General features: G+C 36.6%; 1 protein-coding gene across 1 annotated transcript in view; it reads left to right on the forward strand.

Annotated features, from left to right (window-relative positions):
* Window positions 1-9,082: 9,082 nt before the first annotated feature.
* Window positions 9,083-22,210, forward strand: part of inpp5f (inositol polyphosphate-5-phosphatase F) — an 85,375-nt gene continuing 72,247 nt past the window's right edge. Inside the window, exon 1 of the mRNA XM_088915601.1 lies at window positions 9,083-9,415. Coding sequence (XP_088771727.1) covers window positions 9,319-9,415 — 97 coding nt within the window. The 5' untranslated portion in view covers window positions 9,083-9,318. The remainder of the gene's footprint in view (window positions 9,416-22,210) is intronic.

The following is a 22,210-nucleotide window of genomic DNA, read 5'->3' on the forward strand; positions in this document are numbered from 1 at the left end:
TGCTTCCCTCTCAGTCTTAGCACTAACTGCTGAAGTGTTTTACAATTAGATCCTTGATTTGATCTCTCAGTCAAAAATGAAGGACCCATCAAGAGGACTCAGGAAACATAATATAAAAAAGAAAAAGGAATATTGTTCTGGCAACACTAGAAACATCATGAATAATAATTTCAAACAGTAATGAGGAGGATTCTATAGGTGACCCTTAAATTTATCATCATTATAATTCTTCTCTTTTACAAAAGGTGCAACACATGTTTGCTTCTGTGTGGATTTCTGTAGTTGTCATGCTAACTATTCCTCTAAATGTTCAGGTGGGTAGCTGCGTCAGCATGCGTAGGCTCACACCTGAAGAAGTCTTCACGGCCGGAACGTTGTGTTTTCTTTCTTCTTTTTTTCAGCATGGAATAAACCTATTACTTGTTCCTATTCCTCTAAATGCTACTAAAGACCGAATGTTGGATTTTCAATTATTATTGTGAGGGAGCTTAAGGAAAATCAAGATTTTATTGCAGCATGCGGCTAAGGTTTTGAACATAAACGTAGTAAAAGTTGTCATTCTGGTCATTCAGAACAGAGAACTTTTTAGGAGCGGTTTTAGCCCTAATTACAATTGTTGTAATGATGAATGTCAATATCAATCGAAGCACATTTGGGGTGTGATTCTTAATTTATAATCTGCTCCTTTAAGCAATTGTAACATGGCAGGCACTCAAGTCGCAGCTGCAGAGAGTCCTCACAGCAATTACACACGTTCTATTTTAAGCGCAGTGTAGATCTGACATTCTGTTCTAGGTAGGAAGAGATCTCTAAATAGGAGCTAGCTTCTTCTAATTCTCAGTCAGATCAATTAGGTTCATCTTACTATTGACACCCTCTTATTAACCTAAGAAAACTCTTAGGTTCTCAGTTCTTTAATCTAATAAGTGTTTACAATACCATTATCTGGTTAAGTGCTCAATATCTGAATATCTGAATTATAGGATTGGTATGAAGGTACTGTATCTTCTTTCCTGGGGTGTTTTAATTTTTGGAAGAAGTACCGGAAATTATGCAAGAACTATGCTTTTGTAACATAAAAAGTAAAAGAAATACAAATCCAAGGAGCATCAGACTCTTTCACCACAGTCTTCCTGTTGGAGTTGCACAGGCAATTGTGGCTCTACTGAGGAAGTTCAGATGATGAGGTCTGTTCTGTTCTACTGCTTGAAGTAGTTTGAACCATAATGGTTTGGTTGTGGGTGGCAATTAGAGTTGCTGCAGCACAGCTCTTGGGTTCTTCATTTAAGCATGGTCTGGAGCACCTGCTGTGTGGAGTTTACATGTTCACCCCTGAAAGTGTGAGCTTTTGCTGGGTCATCTGTATTCCTCCCACAGTCTAAAAACATACTGGTACATTACTGGTGTGAATGTGTGTGTTTGTGTCTGTTAGTACCCTGTGATGGACTGGCGTCCCATTCATGTACCCTGCCTTGTGCCACCATCTGGGCCACCATGACCCTGAACTGGATAAGCGCTTACCGAAAGCAATGTAATGTGATTCATGTAATCATTTTAACACACCTACATTAATCACACTATTTTTATCACAGATTTTTAAAGTAGTGTGCGTAAGCATAGTGTGCTCTTTTTTATAAAACACACATCTAGAACTTTTTATACTTTGAATAGAACTGTGGTCAATCTTTCATATCACCATTATATTAAACACCTCACAGAATTGTAGAGACTATGTATGACAAAAAAAGGTCATTATGCTGAATTAACCATTTTCAGTGTTATTCCCATCATTCCCATCATCCAATACAGGTTCATGGGAGAGCTGGAGCCTATCCCGGCAAGCAACAAGTGTAGGGCAGGATACAAACAAACAAACACACACACACACACACACACACACACACACACAGCATTAACCTACCAGCATGTTTTTGAACTGTAGGAAGACATTGGGGTACCCTGGAGAAGCCCACACAAAAATGGGAAGAACATACAGATATCAAGGTAATCTTTTTTAGGAAGAAAAGGAAACTGAACTGTGGATGTATGACCAGTTCACAAAAAATCACACTGCACTGTGTTGTAGTCATCATGATAATATTCTCAGTAAAAGGACCTCCAGTAATAGAAGTGTGTCACTGAGGAATCACCCCAAGACATTCACTCCACTGTGTATGGTCTTCTGGTCTTACTGAGTCCAATATGATTCACTTTAGTTTTAGCAGCAACGACAACTTGTCATCAAGTACCACCTATGATAGTGTCAAATTTCTGAGAATTACTTTAGTGTTCACCACTCCCTTGTCTATTTTGGGTGTCTGTTCCACGATTTTGCAATTTGATGGGTAAATGTTAGACTAGCTTTCAACTACAAATACCCATGGGCTGTATTTAATATTGCAAGGTACCTAATGTACTCATGAGGAAACAGACAGCCTGCTCAGAAAAAAAGTCAAAAGACTACTCCTTAGTTTAATAAAAAAAATACTCATAGCTTTGAATATACAGTATATATATTTTTCTTTCATTATTTTGTTCTTGAGTGTCATGTATTAGTGTTATTTCTAAAATATAGTCCCTTTAATACAAAGTTGTTCTTGGTTGTTGTTTATTGTAATGGTTACTTACAAAAAAAATCCTTCCAGCTATTTTGCTTTCCAGAAAATTAACAGTTTTATTGGTTTCTCACAAAGAAAAATATTTTTTAATATTTGCACATAGTGTAGTGCTCATTATTTTAAATGTACAGATTCCTTGGGTTTGCTATAACAAAGAGAGAACTCTCCTCACAATTTGCTGGCAGTACTTCAGTAACAAGTGAACATTAAACACCCAATAAGACAGGATTTTATGTGATTTCCTGTTTCTCTGTTCCTTGTCAAGCCCTAAGCCAATTCACTGATTAGAAATAATCCAAGGATATTCTCAAGCAGGTCCCATACAGATGGGTCTGCTTAGATGGCTGTTTGGAGTGTCTTATTTGAAGATGTCAAAAAGACAATTCTGCGGACAGAGCTGTGTAATTCACAGATGCTTTCTTGTACGGCAAAAATACGGATGATTAACAATCAACAGGAAAAAAATGTGGTTAGAGTTGAAATTATTAAATATATTTATGTCTCTGTAAATATAAAACTACCATAAATTATTGAACAATATTATGTCAATCCAAAGAGTCACCTGGATTTACTGTAGTCAAGAGGTGTCACTAAATCCCTTGTGTGTCAATGTGTGCTTTTGTGTGTGTGCGCACTAGCATCCTGTCCAGGGTGTAGTTCCTGCATGTCCTCCTGTGCTATTAGGACAGGCTCTGGAACATGCAGAGTCTACACAGAAGGCACTCCCATCTGGAGGTAATGAAGAACAGGTTACATATTGTAAATAACTAGTGCAGGAGATGATGTGACATTATATTCAGAATGTATTTGGGTTTAGAAAAAATTAATGTAAAAATCTAAATTTCAAACAATTACACATACAGCCTAAATTAATTCACAATTCAAAACAAATGTATCAGGTAAGAACACAATGTTGTCATGAAGGTAATGGGATTGTCGATATTTTCTGCAAACAATTGTATTTTTGTTGTACATTTACAAATGTAATGTCTATGCTTTTTGTTTATAATTTAAGACTTCTTTGTTTGACTATAAGTGGTAGGAACTGTAATAATGTTCCATGCAGAAGAGATGAAGTCATGAGTCAGATCTAAGGTAGCTCTAAATACCTCACTTTTATGGTAGGCCAAATCTGAACACAACATTTCACATGGTTGTGAAAAATGCCTTTGTCGTGCACTAATTGAAAATGCTTCCCCAACTATTTCAAATCAGTTTACTCTTATCACGCATTTAAAAACATGTTTTTGTATTATTATTATTGGTGTTCTTATAAACATTGGCAAATTATGCTAACTTCTTTTCTTGAGATAAAAATTGATCTCTAAAAGCATAATTTGTCTCTTTAATGCCTTAGCACATGCACACAGGTGCTTTTTATATTCTTTCAAGAATTCATCTGAAGGACTTATGAATACTAGTAAACTCTGTAGGAAAGATGCTGATTGCCAATGATCTTCAGCTAAATAAACAGTTACTTTCTTAAATTATTGTTAGTTTTTGAGATGATGACATCTTCCCATGATGCATGTTAGTTATATGTTATGATGATCTTGCCAGGTTATGTCAATAGAATACTGTATGTTTTATATGTACTGTATGTATTCTCTATATGTATGCTACATCATGTACAGTATGTCTTTATCAACAATCTTTCAGGTTGGATGCTCCCAAGCATCTTTGATCACATTTATGGGTGTTAGGTCACCTATTTCCAACAGGTAAACCTCCACTTAACCTGCCCTAATGTGTTAAAAAGCAGCTGGCATTTCACTGGAATGCAAAGATAGTTCACATGGCAATAACTGTAGCTTTACAAGGAAAGGTGACACAAACATTTGTGCTCCTGACTGCTGGCATTTTTATCACTCGCGTTAATGCATCAGCCCTCAGAAATCTGGCCCTCTGTGTGCCATCTAAATATGTGACATTACTGAATTCTGACAAGCTGAAAGCAAAGTCTTGCTAGAATAAGAGCCTTTAAAATCATATTGTGAAAAAGTCATAGCCAAATGTAAACTCTAAATCCTTTTGAAATCCCTTCTTCATCTGGGTTTCAACCATGGGATATTTAATATCAGAATAAACTTGATTTGTACTTTATAGAGAAGGAAAATGTGTCAATGTGCGAGCTGCAAAGGAATGAGTACAGGTTAATTTCACCCTGATAGAAGAAATGTGATGTTTTTGCTGTGGAGTTTTGTTTTAGGAATTTTATAGCACTTTCCCACAGAAATGCATAATGAGTGGTATGAGTCACTTTACTCATAATTATCATTTGTTTTATTGTCAGAAACGCAACCCGAAGAGGCTTTTTAACTTAAAAAACTAATAATGATATTTCTTAACATAATCTATTAGAATTTTTTTTCTGGTTTCTTTTTTCTTGTCATAAAGAGCCTGCTTAGACGCATCTGATAATTAAAGTGCTATGGTACTGAAAGTGCAAGTGTAATCAAGATCTCTTGAATGGAATCCAGGGCAGCATCTATTTTGGGCCTTACAGAAAATACTGGAACATCTAATGAGCGAGTCATACTGCAAACTGCTGCACACAGATCTCCTGTTCCCCTCCCACAGCCTGGGAGGACATTGCTGCCCAATTCTTCTCAGCAAACCGATGAGCAGGCTCACTGCAGGCGTATTAAGGTGACAGAGCGCATTGCAACAGCAGGGGTCAGATCTCTGTGGAATGTGATTCCTTCCTGCCCTGGGGTAGTTGGCTGTCAGCTGTATGATTTCTAAATGTAACAGTTGGTGATAATGAATACACATTTTATTTAAGATCTCTTTTCAAGAAAATCAAAGCACTTTATTGACACATTTTGGAATCCAGTCATCAACACCTCTATATCTAGTAAGACTGGAAAGAATATTAAATTCTCAGCCCTGTAATAATGTTAATTATCAATTATCCATCCATCCATTTACTAACTGCTTTATCCAATACAGGGTCACAGTGGAGCCAGAGCCTATGGCAAGGCAGGATACATCCTGGACAGGCCTCCAGTCCATCACAGAATATACAGTATATATATGTTACATGTACTGTATGTTACTGTATATACAGCACACTGCCATTCAAAACTTTTAGACATTTAAAACATAATCAGGAGTTCCAATCTGTGCAGGTTATAACATTAAACATCTAACTCAGAACTCAATGGTGTTTTCTGCCCTTATAGGACTTTGATCAGTTTATGTAGGAAGAAACTAAACTTGTCATTTACAAATCTTTAATCCTACATACCAGCATTCCACCATCAATTGGTTATTAAAGTCTGAGTGTTCTGTCACATTTCAATCTGTCTTTAGGCAAATACATAACACTGGAATTACATAGAACTGCTCTTGTTAAAGTTGCTGATGTTAGGGGCAGCTGATTCATTTTCACTCTTAATACTCTTAGATGTCAGTGCCACATTTGATACTTTAAAGTATGACTTTCTACTGTACTGTACCATACCTCGTGTGCAGAATACTGTAAAGACTTACAGTTTTGAAAAAGAATGCCAGGCTGCTTAAGTTGTCTGTGGATTAATGTGTTTTTTTCCAGAACTGATTATTGTAATTCCCTACTTGCCGGAGTCTGTAAATCTACACTTAATGAGTTCCAATATGTTCAGCCAATATTTGGCTGCTAGCAGCCTGACCCGGTTGCATTTGAGTGATCACATCACTTCTGTCTCAGAGTCCTTGCATTGGTTTCCAGTCAGTTTAAGTTTAAATACAAATGAAAGTTAAATTGAATTGGAGGGAACACCTTCTCATTTTTATGTCTAGTGGCACCATAAGTAAAATAAGAAAACTAATATTAATTACAAACATATTTTCCTTAAACTAGTATCTCTTTTAGGATTTCCATTTCTGGTCTGTATCCAACAGAGGTGAGCACTGCAGACAACCATACTGCCATTCGTTACTCATTTCTCACTGAGTATATGATTTCATGGGTGACCTATCTAAAATAATGTGGCCTTAATGTCATATAATCCTTGAACATAGATGAAATGTATTGAGTATTTACAGTAATTGGAATTACAATAGCCTATGATGCCATTTACTTGCTTTTAGTGGAACAGTATGAGGAATAGAGAAGTTATAGCAAACTAACGTGACAGTTATGCTGCCCAGCTGGCAGGTCTGATTCAGAATGCGGGAAGCAACCAACTCAGCATTGCTGAAATACCAAAACAGTGCAGAGTCAGGTAAAGAGACTGTAGCAAATGACATATCTACATGCCATGGCTTGGTGATTCATTCATTTTAGCATAATTTTGCCTTTAATAAATACCATCATACTCCCAGAGTTCCTGAACATTTCAGTTTCAGTTGAGCTCTCAATGATATCCAGCTCTCTTCCCTTGAAGTAAACCATGTCTGGGCTGTGTTGTACATTGACATTCCCAGCTCTCATGTATATATTTTAAACCCCCGTGGTCTTAAAATCATGATCTAATTTAGACATCATGTACTGTTCTGTTCACCACATTAAAAAAAGGGATATTGCATTTCTGGAATCAGTTAAAAAACAATAAGGTTAATTCCTGTTCTTAATGGAATATCATGCACAGACAGGTAAAAACCTTTCATTTCTTTAATTTTGAATAGAAGAGGCTACAAGGAGACTTTTTACAAGTATTTAAATCCTGCAGAGTGATGACAAAGACAACCCAGAGGATTACTTTATGACTAATAATGATCTAAGGGTAGAAGTGGAAATTAACGGGATTTGTTTTTAGGGATTAAAACACATAACATTTGTTAATGTTGTGTGCAATACCTGTAATAAGTCACATTACTGAAGAAAACACTGGATGAGATTTTCGGATCTTGTTTCTAACTGTTCTTACCCTTTGCTTCACATTTCTAAAATTCTGTTATTATTTTAACAATGCTGAGATTACTCTGGCTTTATTTTAAATATTACAAAAAGAAAGATTCTATTTGTCATACATATTAGATAAAGTACTTTGATTTTTGGAAAAGTATTATTTTTAGTTTTGTTTTCCAATGAAAGGTTGGCTTTCTGTTGATGATGTGCATTATTAACTCAAACATATTATAGTAGATTCTTGCATCTACAGTATCTATACAATTCCAGGAATATCACCCTGGATGTTCTGTATATTGTGAGACTGAATTCTGAGTTCTTTATTCTGATCAGCAGTTGCTACATCATAAATCAGCAACAGCTTGGACCCCTCCAGATATTCAACTTTTTGAAGTCTTCTGTGCCTTGACACTTTAGGAATTATGTGTCACTGTATGATGCCATATTATGTGTGTTACAAATGCTCAGAAAAAGCAATACTTTTAATTGACTTATGTAAAACATTTTACAGCTTCTCTAGGCAGACTTGTGCTTTTGTAGATCAAGACAATGAATGGTGCTTGGCGTAATAGTGTCATTATGCTACTAAGGGGTCACTGGCAGTTTTGAGCCACACTGTGCTACTGTTTTTGAAGGCATGTTGTCATAGACGTTTTCCAGGGTTCTCCACCTGGGAAAGATGGGATGTGAAATTGAGTGATATAGAGTGAAACAAAGGTGGAATGTCCTGTTTATAAATCATGATTTCTTACATTAGTTGGTCACTATTATGTGTGTAGCATACACAGAAATATAAATGTTAACACGGATGAACTTCAATCTTGGTGCCGCCTTAAATCAACATCATCTATAGACAGTAACTTCTGAGGATTACAAAGAAAATCATTTCACATTTATACCCACCGCCTCAATTTTTTGTCCCTTGAAACAGTTGTAAAATTAAAATATTTACTTAATAATTATTGACTGTTAAACCTCATACACTGCATCCTAACATGCATTGCCTCTGTACCTCACCTCCACTTACACAAGAGGGCACTCGAACCCCGCCAAAAATGGTATTATTCTGCGTGTGCTTGAAACTGACCCCTCCTCACAAATTTTTCATATTATTTTCAGTTGTCCATGATGACACTATTTAAGCTTCAACGACAGATTTATTATTTTAAATTATTTTTAAGGATGATATTTCTCTCTCCCCTCTTAGTAGAGATGTAAAGATTTTTCATTCAGATGCAAATAATACTTGACGTACAATTATTATAACTCAAAGTCTAAAACAACAGCTGCGTGAATCTTTAGGCGTGAATAAACTACTTCAAACTAGTTCAAAATGTATCTGTTTTGACAGATTTGTAGTTTTATGGATTTTGCTGGTGAAACTGAGTACAGTACTGCCTATTTCACACGAAATTGCAAAACATTCCCTCACTGTTCTAACTAACCTACAATCAGAAGAGGCGTCGTGTTTAAAAATGAAGAGTCTAAGTAGATGATTTTCTAAAGACACTATGTTGCCTTCAAAGAGGGCGGTGTTCCCTTTAAAAGGACAGCCCTCGGCTGACGAGTTAAGTCACATGTGAACGGCTTCTGCAGGAAATCGATTCTCTGGGTAGCAAGAGGAAAGCAAGGTAGAGCCAGGCTGAGACAGAAACAGTACTCTCACAGCAGAGCACAGCGTAATTAGACTCGTATCTTCCCCTAACAGGGATGTTTTTAAAACGGGATTTGTAGTGTTCCTCCCCTTCCATCAGTTCTAATGAATGACAGCCTAGATAAAATATCACACACTCTCCACAGCACGATGGACTGTTGAGCAACCCGGCAGATCTAGTATATGCACATGCTGTGTCCTGTATTGTCAGAATGGAGCTGTTTCAAGCCAAAGATCATTATATCCTACAAAGCGGGGATAAGGCTTTGTGGTGTAGCAGAAAAGATGGAACTATGGAAGTCAGACCTGGTGAGTAATGATGCTCAATATTTTACCTCGTTTCTGGTTCGTTCCTCACCCTTGGGAAATTTCTCCTGCCTGGGAGTTATGTACAGTATCTCTGCTCCACCTTGCACTAAAACTGCCAGTTAAGTTTATTCAGTACGCAAACAAACAGACGTCCGATAAAAATAAACCTCCTATGGACGAGCGTTTTTTATAGAATAAAAATAATTAGGGAGGTCAAATCGGTTTATATCACTCTTCACACAGATTCGCAGTTGAACCACGAAGAAGGAAGAACACATTTTCCAGTTCATCCTTATGCTGAGGGTTTTCTTTTGAGCCATTTGGGAAAGACTACCTGGTTATTTGCATTTTGTAGCTAGGTGTCGAAATAGACCAGGTTTAACTCCTATGTATTGTACAGCAGGAAATTCATTTGCCGTCCGTTTGTTAGTCGTAGTTATTTGTGTCATTTTGTTCTTGTCGATAGTAAACCTACTAATAAACTGTATTTTTTTGCTGTCATCACAGCTATGAAAAGTGCGTTTGCTTTACTAGCGTCCTACTTTCTGAAGTATTGCAGTGTTACGTTGCATTAAATACTGGGCTCCAACTCTGTTTCTCTAGGAAATGTGCAAAATATAGTATTTTTAAAAGCTTTGTTATTTTTTGCTACGTTGAATGAATCATTGTGAATGTGTTGCTTACGCACAAGTGCCGAAGTTGTGATTATTATTATTTTTAATAACAATATCCTGCGGTTTGGATAATTTAAACTGTCCAGAGAGGGGTGCCATTACTCGGTTACGAACCGTTGTTTAACTTAATTAATTCCCTTTCCCCGTGTAAACAGAACTGCAAGCTCTCCGCCTGTTTTATAATGATCAAGACTCAAAACGACAATTATAACGCAGAACGTCTCGTTTTAGCCTGACAAAGCTCAGTATTTGACGTTCAAGAAAAAATGATAAAGTGAAAAACAGACTGCTTCTCGGAGCAGGTCCTACAGGGAATGTAAATAGAGGGTACAGCAGGGCGAGGAGATGTAAAAAAATATTTAAGTTTATATTTAAAAAAACTCTCGGCAAAATACTGCGAGGCGTAAAATAAGGAAAAGCCGAAGCTTTAAAAATTACTTGTGAGTACAGCCACTCCCTATTAATAGATTTGTAAAAGGTGGAGCAGGTTGAAGCTTGTACCAGCATAATTCAAGGCCTTACCCATCACTAAACCAGTTTGGCTGCTGGTCTGTGCTTTAAATCATTTTATATATTACAAATACATATCGAGAAAAAATACTTCCAGTTTTGTTTTGTTTTTTCCTTTTACCTTTAATCAGTGTTTCCTCTTACTTGCTTATGTGAATACAATTGAAGTCTTTATTTTAATACGGAAACGTTTTCTAAATGTTTCTTTTTAAAGTTCTGTGCTGAATGTTTATTTCAGTGCAAGGCTATTGGATGTACTGTGCGGTCAGCTCTGGGGTCCTGGGTTTGATTCTAGACTGGTGCTCTTTCTATGTGGAGTTTGCATTTTGTCCCTCGTTCGTATGAGATTTCTCCAGGTTCCTCGCACTCTCCTTGAAAAGCCTTGATTGCGTGCGAGACTTGTGATGCACAGGCATCATCTCCAGGATGTAGTCCTTGCACCCTGTGGTTGTGAGGTGGACTCCAGGTTGGTGCATCCTTACTAGGAATAAACAGATCTTTTATACTGGATAGGAATTATTGAAGTAATAAGCAGGTTTACTGCTGGATTACCTTGCCATCAAATCTTATGCTCAGGGGCCTCAGTGTGATTAGTGTAGTTTAAAACATACAGTAGACCCCCTGATTAGTAGCTCCTTACCTAGCAGTGTCTAAATAAAGACTGTGCTTGAAGTTCAGCGCCTCTGGACATTTAGGACATCTAGTACAACCAGGCCTATCTTGTATCCCTGGTGAAGAATTGGGTGATCATAGTATGTTATTTCATAACTGCATGTGACAGAAATATTGATTATTGTGAATGATGGGCTGGCTTCCTTGCACTACTTAGTAGGCAAATTAACCAACACATGAATGTAGGCATATGTCTCATTCTCATTATTTGAGGAGTCAGTCACGTAGCTTCTCAGGGGCAGGCTTCAGATTTTAAAAGGCTAATATATTCACTCAGAGAAACCATAGTGGTATTGCATTGTTGTTTGTGTGTCAGAGTATTTCATACTAATATTGCTGGATATTTGATGAGGGTTTTGTGTGTTTGTGCGTCTTTGTTTTTCCTTCATCCCTTTATTGTAAAAAAAACACTTTTTTGTAGAATGATCTCCAGTCCCTGTGTGTCCCAGACCCACAGGCGGTCAAAACTTACCAGGTTTTCTATTGCAACAGTATAGCACATGATATGCAAAATAAATGGGGAGACAATGTACCTATATGGATTAAGACATTTAAGAAGTGCTTCAAGCCCAAGATTAAGCAAAGGTCTAAATTCATATCAATGTAAGAGTGTTGCAAGAGCTAAATCCACATTCCACAGTGTGGTTTGTGGTTTTTGGTTGTTGACTGTAGGTATTTGGCCTTGCTTTGGGATTCCCATGTGTTCCAGTCTGAATGCATTCTGAAACAAGTCAAGGCATGTGGCCTTTGGTGTCTGTTCTGGTGCTGTACTAAGATAGTGATGCAGTTTTGAAAGTTTTACTTGCATAAAAATTGGGTAAAAATGTTCAGAATTGGGCATATATGTGTATAGTTATATCGACCATTGCCAAAAAGACTTCACTAACCTGGATCATGCTTTACAGATTAAAGGGAGGAACATCCCTGTTGTTAATGTGCAATGTCTCTGGTAATCTGTGCCAGGCAGTTTGCTTGCTGCGTTCAAGCTAAAGATGGACACACATGATATGGATCACTTACATTGAGCTGCATTAATGAAAAACAGTTATGTGGTCCATGACTCGCATGACTGAGGACTTTGTATTTTGTTAAAAGTGTGCTTTACAAATTAAGAATACAGGTTACTGTTAAAATATATTGAATAAATGTTATCCTTTTCAATGTTTATCTCAGGTTTGAGGCTCTGTTTCTAAAATAGTTCCGTTTCCCCCGTTTGAAGTTTAAACAAACACAGCTTTGTTGTGAAAACTGAGTAACGCTTTCAAATATTTTTCTTACTTCATCAAAAGATTTTTTTTCATGCTTCAGTGTTTTCCAGCCTGTAGTAAAACCCATTGTTCTGAAATATTAGTATTTTTTCAAGGGAATATTTGTTCAAGTAATTTCAAGTGAGTGGTGCCAAAGTAATTGTTTAGTAATTTATATTGAATAGAAATAAGTTTGAAGTACATAATTCTGAAGTCTTTAGCCTCTTGTGGAATTTGAAGGCTAACTGATTGAGTCATTTATGACACTAGTTTGATATATTATTTAGAACATACACAGTAAAACAAATATAAACTGTACTGTAGGTCTCATTTGATAAATATACTGTTAGAGTGCCCCAGGTGTAGTGTTGTATTCCAATAGTATGTTTGTCACCCGTGTTGTTACTAATTTGTGTAGGTGCTATATTTCAGTGGTGAGGTAAATTCCAGCAGTGGAATTGTGAAGCTCTTTTTCTATGCAAAATTCCCCCAAAAGATGGTTTAACATAGCACCTAAAAGTACAAGTCTGTATGTTTGTTTTAATTGTTAATAACTACCCTTAAAACCCTTGGATTCTGATTTTCCAATGAATGTAAATGTAAAAATGTGAACTTTTGTGGAACTGTGCTTTTTTCAAATGTGTTTAAACGGAAATATAAAAAAATAAGGAACTATGCTGCTGGGTCCTAAATGCATAATAAAGAGCTGTGCTTCAGTGTAGCAGATCTTTTAAAATCGTCCTGATGAGCGGGATGAGCCACACAGCCTGAATATTGTGGTCAGGAGTCTGTGCCTTTCCTCATGCTCAGTATTGCAGGTGAACACTGGTGAAACTGTGATGGACGGAGACAATGGGGGACCCTCCGCATGCTGTAAAACAGTGAGCCCTGTGGCATGCCAGGGCATCGGTGCAATTAGATGGTATCAAAGGGAGTTGTCAGTCCTTCAGCTCGCATGTGAGGATGTGTGTGTATGACTTCAGTGCTGCTAGGTCACTGCCTGAGAGCAATGGCTAAGAGTCGTGCCTAAAGCAAGAACAGGTTACGAGCAAGAGGAAGCCGGTCAATCCATCTAGGCCGTTTGCTTGCCAGCAGTTAATTGATCAAATTGATAAAAGCCTTAGAAGATTCTGAATACTTAAATCGTCTCTCCTTGCAGTTATCTCTGTTAAAGCTTAAAAAGCTTTAGGGTTTAGTAGTTCCAGATTTTAGGTGTAGATTGTAATGGCAGCAGGTAGGGGGTAGACTTCGTCTAGATCAGTCCAAAGATCTAGAAAGTGCATTTGAAAACGTAGGCTTTAGAAAATCTTTTTCCTATTACTTTAATCTATACTTACTGTACATGTCATGGTTTCTTTGCTTGGAAGGAAATTGGCTCAGTAAACTCCTAGGACACAGTGCATTTATTTCTTTGGCTACAGTACTAAACACCTGCTCCTACTGGCTGATAAATAAATGTCATGCTTTATACTGTATGTGTGTGTGTATATATAGGCAATATGGTATATTAAGATCCTCTTCAGTGTTATGTTTTGCATCTAGTTTTGAATGTTTTGCACAGTATAAAGATTATTTCCAGAAAAATGATATGATAAAATCAGTTATTTCAAGTCGCTTAATTTTAATACTACAGAGCACCCTATTTCTGCCCTATTTAGTAAAGAGTTACTGTATGTTCCAGAGGGGCGTGAATTAAATCAAGTGATAACTTTAAAACAAGTTGCTTTCAGAGTGTGCCAGGGCAGCAGGCTTGCTGTTCTGGTACAGATTGTCTGCAGTGTTGTACAGTCCATTCCAGCAACGTTACAATTGATTTTGATGACACAGTCCTTGTAATTTTTCCTTTTTTGTGCCACTTATATACAGTACATGGTGCTGAATGACTGTTTTTCAGGCTGTGCTATTTTAGATGCAGGAAAGAAAACTGGTCAACTTTTTACTTTTTTTTTGTTAGCAGTGAGTGTTCTCAAACTATTTTTTTTGAGAAGAGTTAAGAATTCGCCTAGTCACTAAACCTTTTCACTGTGCTGTAAAACCTGTTTTAATAAAACCTATGTTTTAATGAGGCTGATGTTTCTAAAATGGTTTTCCAGGATGTACAGATTTAAAGCTTTCAACGCTTATTTTGCTCTTTCTGATGTAAAGGCTATTGTGTAACCTATGGAGGATTGTGTACACAATGAAAGATCATTATTTGGAAACAACTTGTTAATTATGAATCTACCAAATCTACAGCAAATGGATTTCAATTGAAATGGGGTCAGTTTTTTTTTTTTTTAAAGAAGTGAATGTATTGTTGCATTTCGGCTTTTTACAGAGCACAGAACTTTATACAGGTCATGTACTTGCAGGTGAAGAATGCCACCATGTCACTTCATCTTCTCCCTGTATTTCCTTCTTCTGCCAGACTATTAACACTGAAAACGGAGACTAACTGCGAGGAACTGAAGATTCTTTATTTTCTGTCTGGGAATGTCTTACTAACGTGTGTAAGCACTGCTGCCTTAAGGATTTCAGATTAGTCCATATGAGATGGTTAAAGTAATAGGCAATGAGGGTGTCAAAGGGTCTGGCAAATAGTTAAGGCCAAAAATACAGCAGCTCCACTGGTGCTTCAAACTGTTTGCAGGTTCCATCACAACCTGGAGGCTTACTCTTCTTAATCTTTAAACTGTATGTCTTACAGTAAACAGTGAAGTCAGAGAGGCAAAAAGCATTGGACCACCAGCAGCTTATTTTATGCTTTCTTTTTGAAATATTCTAAACACTCACTGGCAGGTTATTTTACTGCTATTATCATTTTCCTCATTACAGTGTGCAGTGTATACATTTCATTCCTTCTTTTTTCAAGCCTGTTTCATTGCACATAATGAGCTTTTTCTGCAAATTGTAATGTGTTTTTAACAGCTTGCCCTTCTAGCTGAAATTGATTCACTTTTATTCAGCTTCATTAGCAGAGACAATGTAGTCATTTCTTAAACTGGCCTGTATATTGAAGTTAATCCTTTAAAAGCACCCATCAGCCATAGCTTAGATCACTATTGTCTTCTGTTGTATCCAAATCAGCCAGGCAGTCCAGTGGAAAAAGTGTTCAGGGCTTCAGTGATGGGATATAACCTTCTTGACAGACTTCAGGATGAAATTACATATACTGCCAGTGGAGCAGTTATACTTTATAGTCACAATAGTGAAGGGTTTCTCTAATTACATTGATGTGAACCATTTACCTGAAAAGTCCAAAATAATGATTGTGTATGTCTTTAATTTGCCTTAATAAATCTACATTTTTAATTTTTTTTTTTTAGAATCTTGTCTTTGTTTTCTATGAAACACGAAACCAAGACATTCGCCTTGCACATAATTTGAATGGGAAACATAAACATACATTTTGATTTTGCTAATCTAATTTCTTATGTGTATTTATAAAATAATTTAATGTCTTAAAGACATTAAGAGCGAAGTATTTGCAGTAACCAACAATATTTGTGTTTGGGAATAGACAGCAGCAACAGTTCAGCACAGATTTTGTGCAGGAATGTCAGGTTTCAGTAAATCCTTGAGGGATTAACCTATTTAGTGTCCTATAAACTGAGGGTAAAATTGAAGTAATGCCATAATCTATGGGGAAACCAGTGCAGCATATCTAAATAGAAGTTACATGGTCGGTAGACTTAGTTGTTAAAGGTGGTACAGGATGTTTCTGAACAAGTCGGAAGTTTATTTTTAAGAGACATTAGACCAGCCGGGAAACATCGTACGTTCTAGTCTAAACAAATGCACACCTCCGTTTCAGTATCAGTACTTTGTATCTGACAAGGCAGGGAGAAGGTCTAATAATGATACATTGCACAGGTAAAAAGGTTTAAAGTGCACCTTAAACAGCGGTGAGATATAACTTTCCCTTGACACAATTCAAGATATTAGGCCATGTCTGTAATTCAGTTCCATGACAGTGTTCACAACAACAATCTGAAGTCAGTGCTTTTTGGCTCTTTTTTAAGGTACAGTAGGTTTGCATTTCAGAGTCTCCATTATGACTGCTGTTCTCCAACGCTGCAAGCATGGCTGAAATACTGCCTACTTTTAATAATTGATATGCATTTGGGGTAGTAACCCAGGCCCTGCAGAAAGAACAATAAAGCATGGCCAGTGACTTGGATAGTGTGACTGAAATCTAATGCAGTCCAGCTCCTGTTGACATTACTGGGATTCCTCAGAGACCATCATATACAGTATTCTACTACACTTAAAGCTTTATATGGTGGAATCAAAGCCTGCAAACACTTGTTAGTATACACTTTAGTTTCTGTACATGACTTTAATATTCTAGTGCATAAAAATGTGTTTATCATTCATATTTGACTACACATATTAAAGCATTCTGATAACTATGTGGTGTGTTTTGCCATGGATGCGTGTAAAAAAGGTTCACTATTCCATGTCCTGGCCAGAATGGTTTTAGAATCTCTTAGGCTTAGAGGAATTATTTCCACTTCTAATCAGTATTTTCTGCAATATCTCTCATATCTTAATATCATGAGTTTCAGATTTGGGTTACTTCTACCAGTGTGCTTTTGGTTCACAAAGAGCACCAATCAAAGTGTTACCAGTCATGTTGTATTGAAGGGCTTTTTTTGAATGTCTAGGCAGATCAATGTATTTTTAGTGAATACAGTGTTATTGTGATTTCTGCTTTTTGGGGGCTTTTGCAGAGTGGACATGCTTTATGTCTATCTATACTGTTTTTTTTTCTTTCAATAAGGGATAAAAACAGGCTAGGCTTGGCTTATGGAAGAGCATTGCTTTAAACTAATGAGCTCAAGCTACCTAGGGGAAAAAAAAAAAGTATGTAGATGATGGCAGTTAATTCTGTTTGGCAGTTAATTTTGTCAGCCTGTCAATAACAATGTAAGTGAAAACGATGAAGTTATAGTTGAAAAATTATAACTAAGATCTCTGTGGGGGCTTACATTTTTCATGGAAGGGGGGGGCACCTAGCAGTATAAAGTACAGAATGAAACCTTGTAACAATTCAGATGAGCTGTGTGTATTAACCTTTTGAAAAAACACTTGTGTGATCAAATGTTTTTTGTTTCTGTCTTCATTGTGACATTTAGTATATTAACTTTCTTGTATTAGGCCCAATATTTGTGAAACAGAACCACCTTCCATTGAGCTCTGTTCATAGACATTTCCCCCAAAATAGTAATTAAGTCAATTTCAACAGGAATTGTTCACTTCATTACCTCTTTTCTTCCGGTGCTAAGAAAGGGACTAAGTCATCAGACAACAGGAAACATCACAGGGTTGCTTTCAAAGTCAAAAGATCTTTATCACTGCATGAGAGATGAAAGCATCTCTGTCCTATTTCTGGAATGTGTGATATTTTCTTACTATTGCACATGATGTCTTTTTTAAGAAACATACTCTATTCCAGTTGCATGTGACAGTGGTTAACTGTGCAGCATATTTTTTTCTGACGCATTAGAGAACTATTTTACACCTTCAAGATCAATGAGATTAAATTGATCCATCTGTTGGACTGGTAGAAATCAATGGGTTTACAGCATTTAAACACTTAAATAAAATAAGCTAGGCTTTATTGTTAATATAGGGTAAATATAGGATGCTTAAAAGTCTCTGTCATGATTTCCTATTACACTTTGTCGAGAATTCAGAATTCAAATGCATGATAGAATGTTTTCTGAGCTACATAAGAAAATATTTAAGAAATAAAAGGAGGTTGGAAAAGGGTATCATTAAGACATTTTAAAATAAATCTCTATCCTAGTTTATAGAGCTTGCTCTTCTCATTTTCAGCCTTTCATGCAGTACTCGTTATAATCCTTTATGCTCACGAAAGGTTCATACCTTTCCAATGTGACTTTACACAAGGTTCTGGTTTCGAATCACACCAGATTTAAGTTTCATATCAATTACCTCAGATTTCCTAGATTTAGCTCCAGTTGAAATAAATTTAAATGGCATTTTTTGTCCTGTGAGAAGTCCCCAAAAAATGTGTAGGGAGTGGGCAGCATTACTATCTTTTAAGTAAATTCCCTTTCTGATTCCTTGTTTAAATTTCAGTTCATGAAGAAATGCAAGTTTTGTAATGGGAATTTGTAGGAATTAAACACGAGTGGAATATTTAAAAATTAAACAAAACCACTACCTGTCTGCCTAATTGTTTGCTTCAGTGATCTAAAATGGCTTGGTGCTCTGCCTGTTTTCAAGACATGACTAAGTAGTTTATTCTTATGTGCAAGAGACCTGCTGGTTTAACCCCATTAACCACTGCCCACGGAGTTGTTGTTTTTTGTTCACAAAACTGGTTACATATTCAGCAGAAACATTCCTTCCTGTAATAGATTTTAAAAAAACATTTCTATAAACATTATGATGACATTATAGGCGTTCCTGTATATGATTTGTTCCATTTTGTAGATCTGAAATTTGTAAATGGTGAAGCTTTATTTTAAACTTCCAGGGACTACTGACTGACTTAAGTTTAAATTACATAATGTAGCCTGTCATTTCTAAGCTGGCTTTTGTGTTTTGAAACTCTTGTCTTGATCATGTGGTCTACTACACCACTGTTGTCGACATATACAGTAGGTGTCACATGACATTTTACTCCAAATAAAAAGACAGCGGATCCGTCTGATACATGGTCTGAAACTTAACTAGCAAATAAACTTTTTTAATTCAAGTTCTGCTATGAGCTGACAGCGTTTTAAACTGCTCAGTCATAAAGAACTAAGTTTTTTATTAGTAGTATTACTTTTATTTAATCACATCCTATGCTTTGTTGTAATATACATTATTAGAAACTACTGTAGCAACTTTAATTATCAATGCAGAATTGCCTAAACAATTGACTCCTACCGACTGTCTAACCAATTGATTGATTGCAGTAAAGATAAATGCAATGCAGGAGTTGCCTAAATCTTTAACTTTTCTTGTTTAGCAGATTTGACTAAAAAGAACAATTGTCTGTTTAAGGCTTCTAGCACACTGGCTTGGTGTGATTAGTCATAACTTAAACAAAAAATCACTTTTCCTCTGAGTAATGTAGCTGTAAGGGAAAGCCTTAAAATATTTTCCAAAGTCCATGAGACGAGTAAACATCTCCAATTCACTGAGTATGTCATCTGTTCCATTTGTACAACCTCCTTTTATGTTTTTTTTTCTTGCCGGTGGATCTGAGTGAAATGTAAAAATATGTGACTCACAACCTCTCGGAAAGTAATGTCTCCATTTTTAATCATCATTTTTTTTTTTAGTCAGCTCTGTTCTGAGGGAGATGGTTAAGAGGTTCAGGAAAAAAGTATAACTGGCCTCTCGCTTCATTTCATGTACAGTATATATACAAACACACACTGTCAGGTTTTTAATGTAAAACTCCTTAAATTTGATTGCAGGCTTATTAACAAACGTCATGTGGAAAGGTGTTTGTCACACACCTAGTGCTTCTGGTGTTCTGACAGCGATGAAACAGGTGTTCTGGTAGAAACCATTTTCACTGCATCACTTGAATAGTTTGACCTGAGAATGACCATACAGCGCGGCCATGCAACTCTTTTTTTGTTTTGCATGGAGCAGTGAAGGCTTCTTGATTAACACTGTTGGATCAGTGCCAGGAATCCCAATAGAAAATCATGTAATCAAATTCTGCAGCACACTTCCTGCAAGTGAGGTCATGCCATTCATGGGTGTGTTTTTTTACCATCATCCACAAGCTGCACATTATTCCCCTACCTATACAACTGCTTGCCAAGTTTCCACATCCCGCTTGTAGTGTATATACTTTGGAGTTCCAGTAGCACTGCATGTCTAATGAATAGCCAAGATTTCATCCAGGAATGAAGCTGTCATAGCAATACTTTTCATTTTTGGCAGCTTAGCTCAGTTGGAACATGATTAAATCAGAATGCTTGTACATCGTTATACAATGCTTGTTTTTATGTCTAATAATGTTGTCAATAAAGATGAGTTTTGACATTTGGATCTGCAACAAGTCATAAAGTAATCTTTTGTGTTCAGTGTTTTTTTAGTGTTTTGACAGGTCATTTTGTAGAATACTTAGGTTTCATATGTATAGTATGCATTATTGTAATACTATTATGTGTTTTGTTCACATCAAAAGCTTGGTAACCAAAGGGGTTTTGCACTAAAATACTAATTTAAAATGTAATCAACTAAATAAATTTAAAGTGAAAGTTGCACTGTATGTAATTGCCATGTTTCTATATCTTTCATATTGCTCATTAGTTTTTTTTCAGATTATTTGTGGTAGACTTGACAAATTAGTCTCTAGTTGTTTATCACGTGTCCCTGATCACATCTATGATCACAAGGGGAGAAAGTGAAAGACGATTTCTCCATCCCACCCACCTTTGCACTAATTGCTCACCTCGTGACATCTCCCAGGTCATGCAGCCCTGCTCAGGAGGTCCAGTGCTGACTGGTGAAATGTATTCCTTACCACCAGCACTTCAAGCCTGAAAGTGCCCAGGAGGTCCTGGGAGTTGGTGTTTCACAGAGTGCTGTGGGAGCCCCCGCTGACTAACTCCAGCCCTTCTCTGGATGGTGCCTGGCCAATTGTGTGACACTGTCTGGAAAATCCCAGTCAGTCACATCTAGCTATTGACAAGGCCCAGATTCAAACCCCTCAATGACTGGATCACCTGCACTTGCCTGAGCACCCCAAATGAGTTTTGTTAAAAATAATTTAATGTTTATGTTTTGGTGGCTTAACCCCATCTTTATTAGGTATCTAATGGAGGAGTTCACTACGGGTGATAAAATATGGGTTAATTATGTCCATTAAAATGAGGAAGCTCCTAATGGACTCTTTGAGAGTTATTGACATCGCCATTAATGCTGTAACATTATCAAGTGTTTAAACTGTCAGATGCATAATGAAATCATAATATATACAGGTAAAGTAGCTACTTTCTAAATCAAAGTGGTTTCCAATTATTTTATTAAATAAGAGTGTGTGTCACTCATGCATTTAACCTAAGGTATATATTAAAGTGCTTGTGGTATCAGTAGGGATCTAAAATATTTTGAGCACTACAATAATCAATTAGTAGAGTGTAAATCTCTTAGTTAACACAGGCAAGACGTTTTAATCAGTACACTTTAAGCTTTCCTTGGTTAAGTGTTGTTTGAGGAGGTGGAACATACAGTAACTGTGAGTGTGTTTGATCATAAGAGAGAAATATACAGTATGTGATCTACGTATTAAATGTTATCTAAATAAATAAGCAGAAGGAATCAAAGTACTGTATACATTGTTTATATAGTTACAGAAACCGTAATAATAGGCAGCTGAAAACTGTTTTTAAACAAGTTTTTTAAATTGTGAGTGTGAATGAGGAGCTTTTGTTTTCGTGTTCTCGGCTTACAGTAGTTTTGGAAAAAAGTCACAAGACTGGAGGAAGAAAATAGGTCAGCCGTCTGCCACATTTGCTCTTGAGATTCACATGTTGGTGGAAGCTCGATCATTTCTGTACAACAGTAATACTGTGTTGCAAAAGTGGGTAAAGACTTTAACCCATCTCTGCTCTATTTCCATTACAGTGCATTTGTTCACACAAGTGAGAATATTGATCCAATTGTGGTCTAATTATGAGTACTGTATTCACAGTAATGATTTTTAACTATTGTTATTAACATTTGGTGTG

Source organism: Atractosteus spatula, chromosome 5 (genome assembly GCF_055471065.1).
Source record: "Atractosteus spatula isolate fAtrSpa1 chromosome 5, fAtrSpa1.hap1, whole genome shotgun sequence".
In the NCBI taxonomy this organism is placed as follows: Eukaryota; Metazoa; Chordata; class Actinopteri; order Semionotiformes; family Lepisosteidae; genus Atractosteus; species Atractosteus spatula.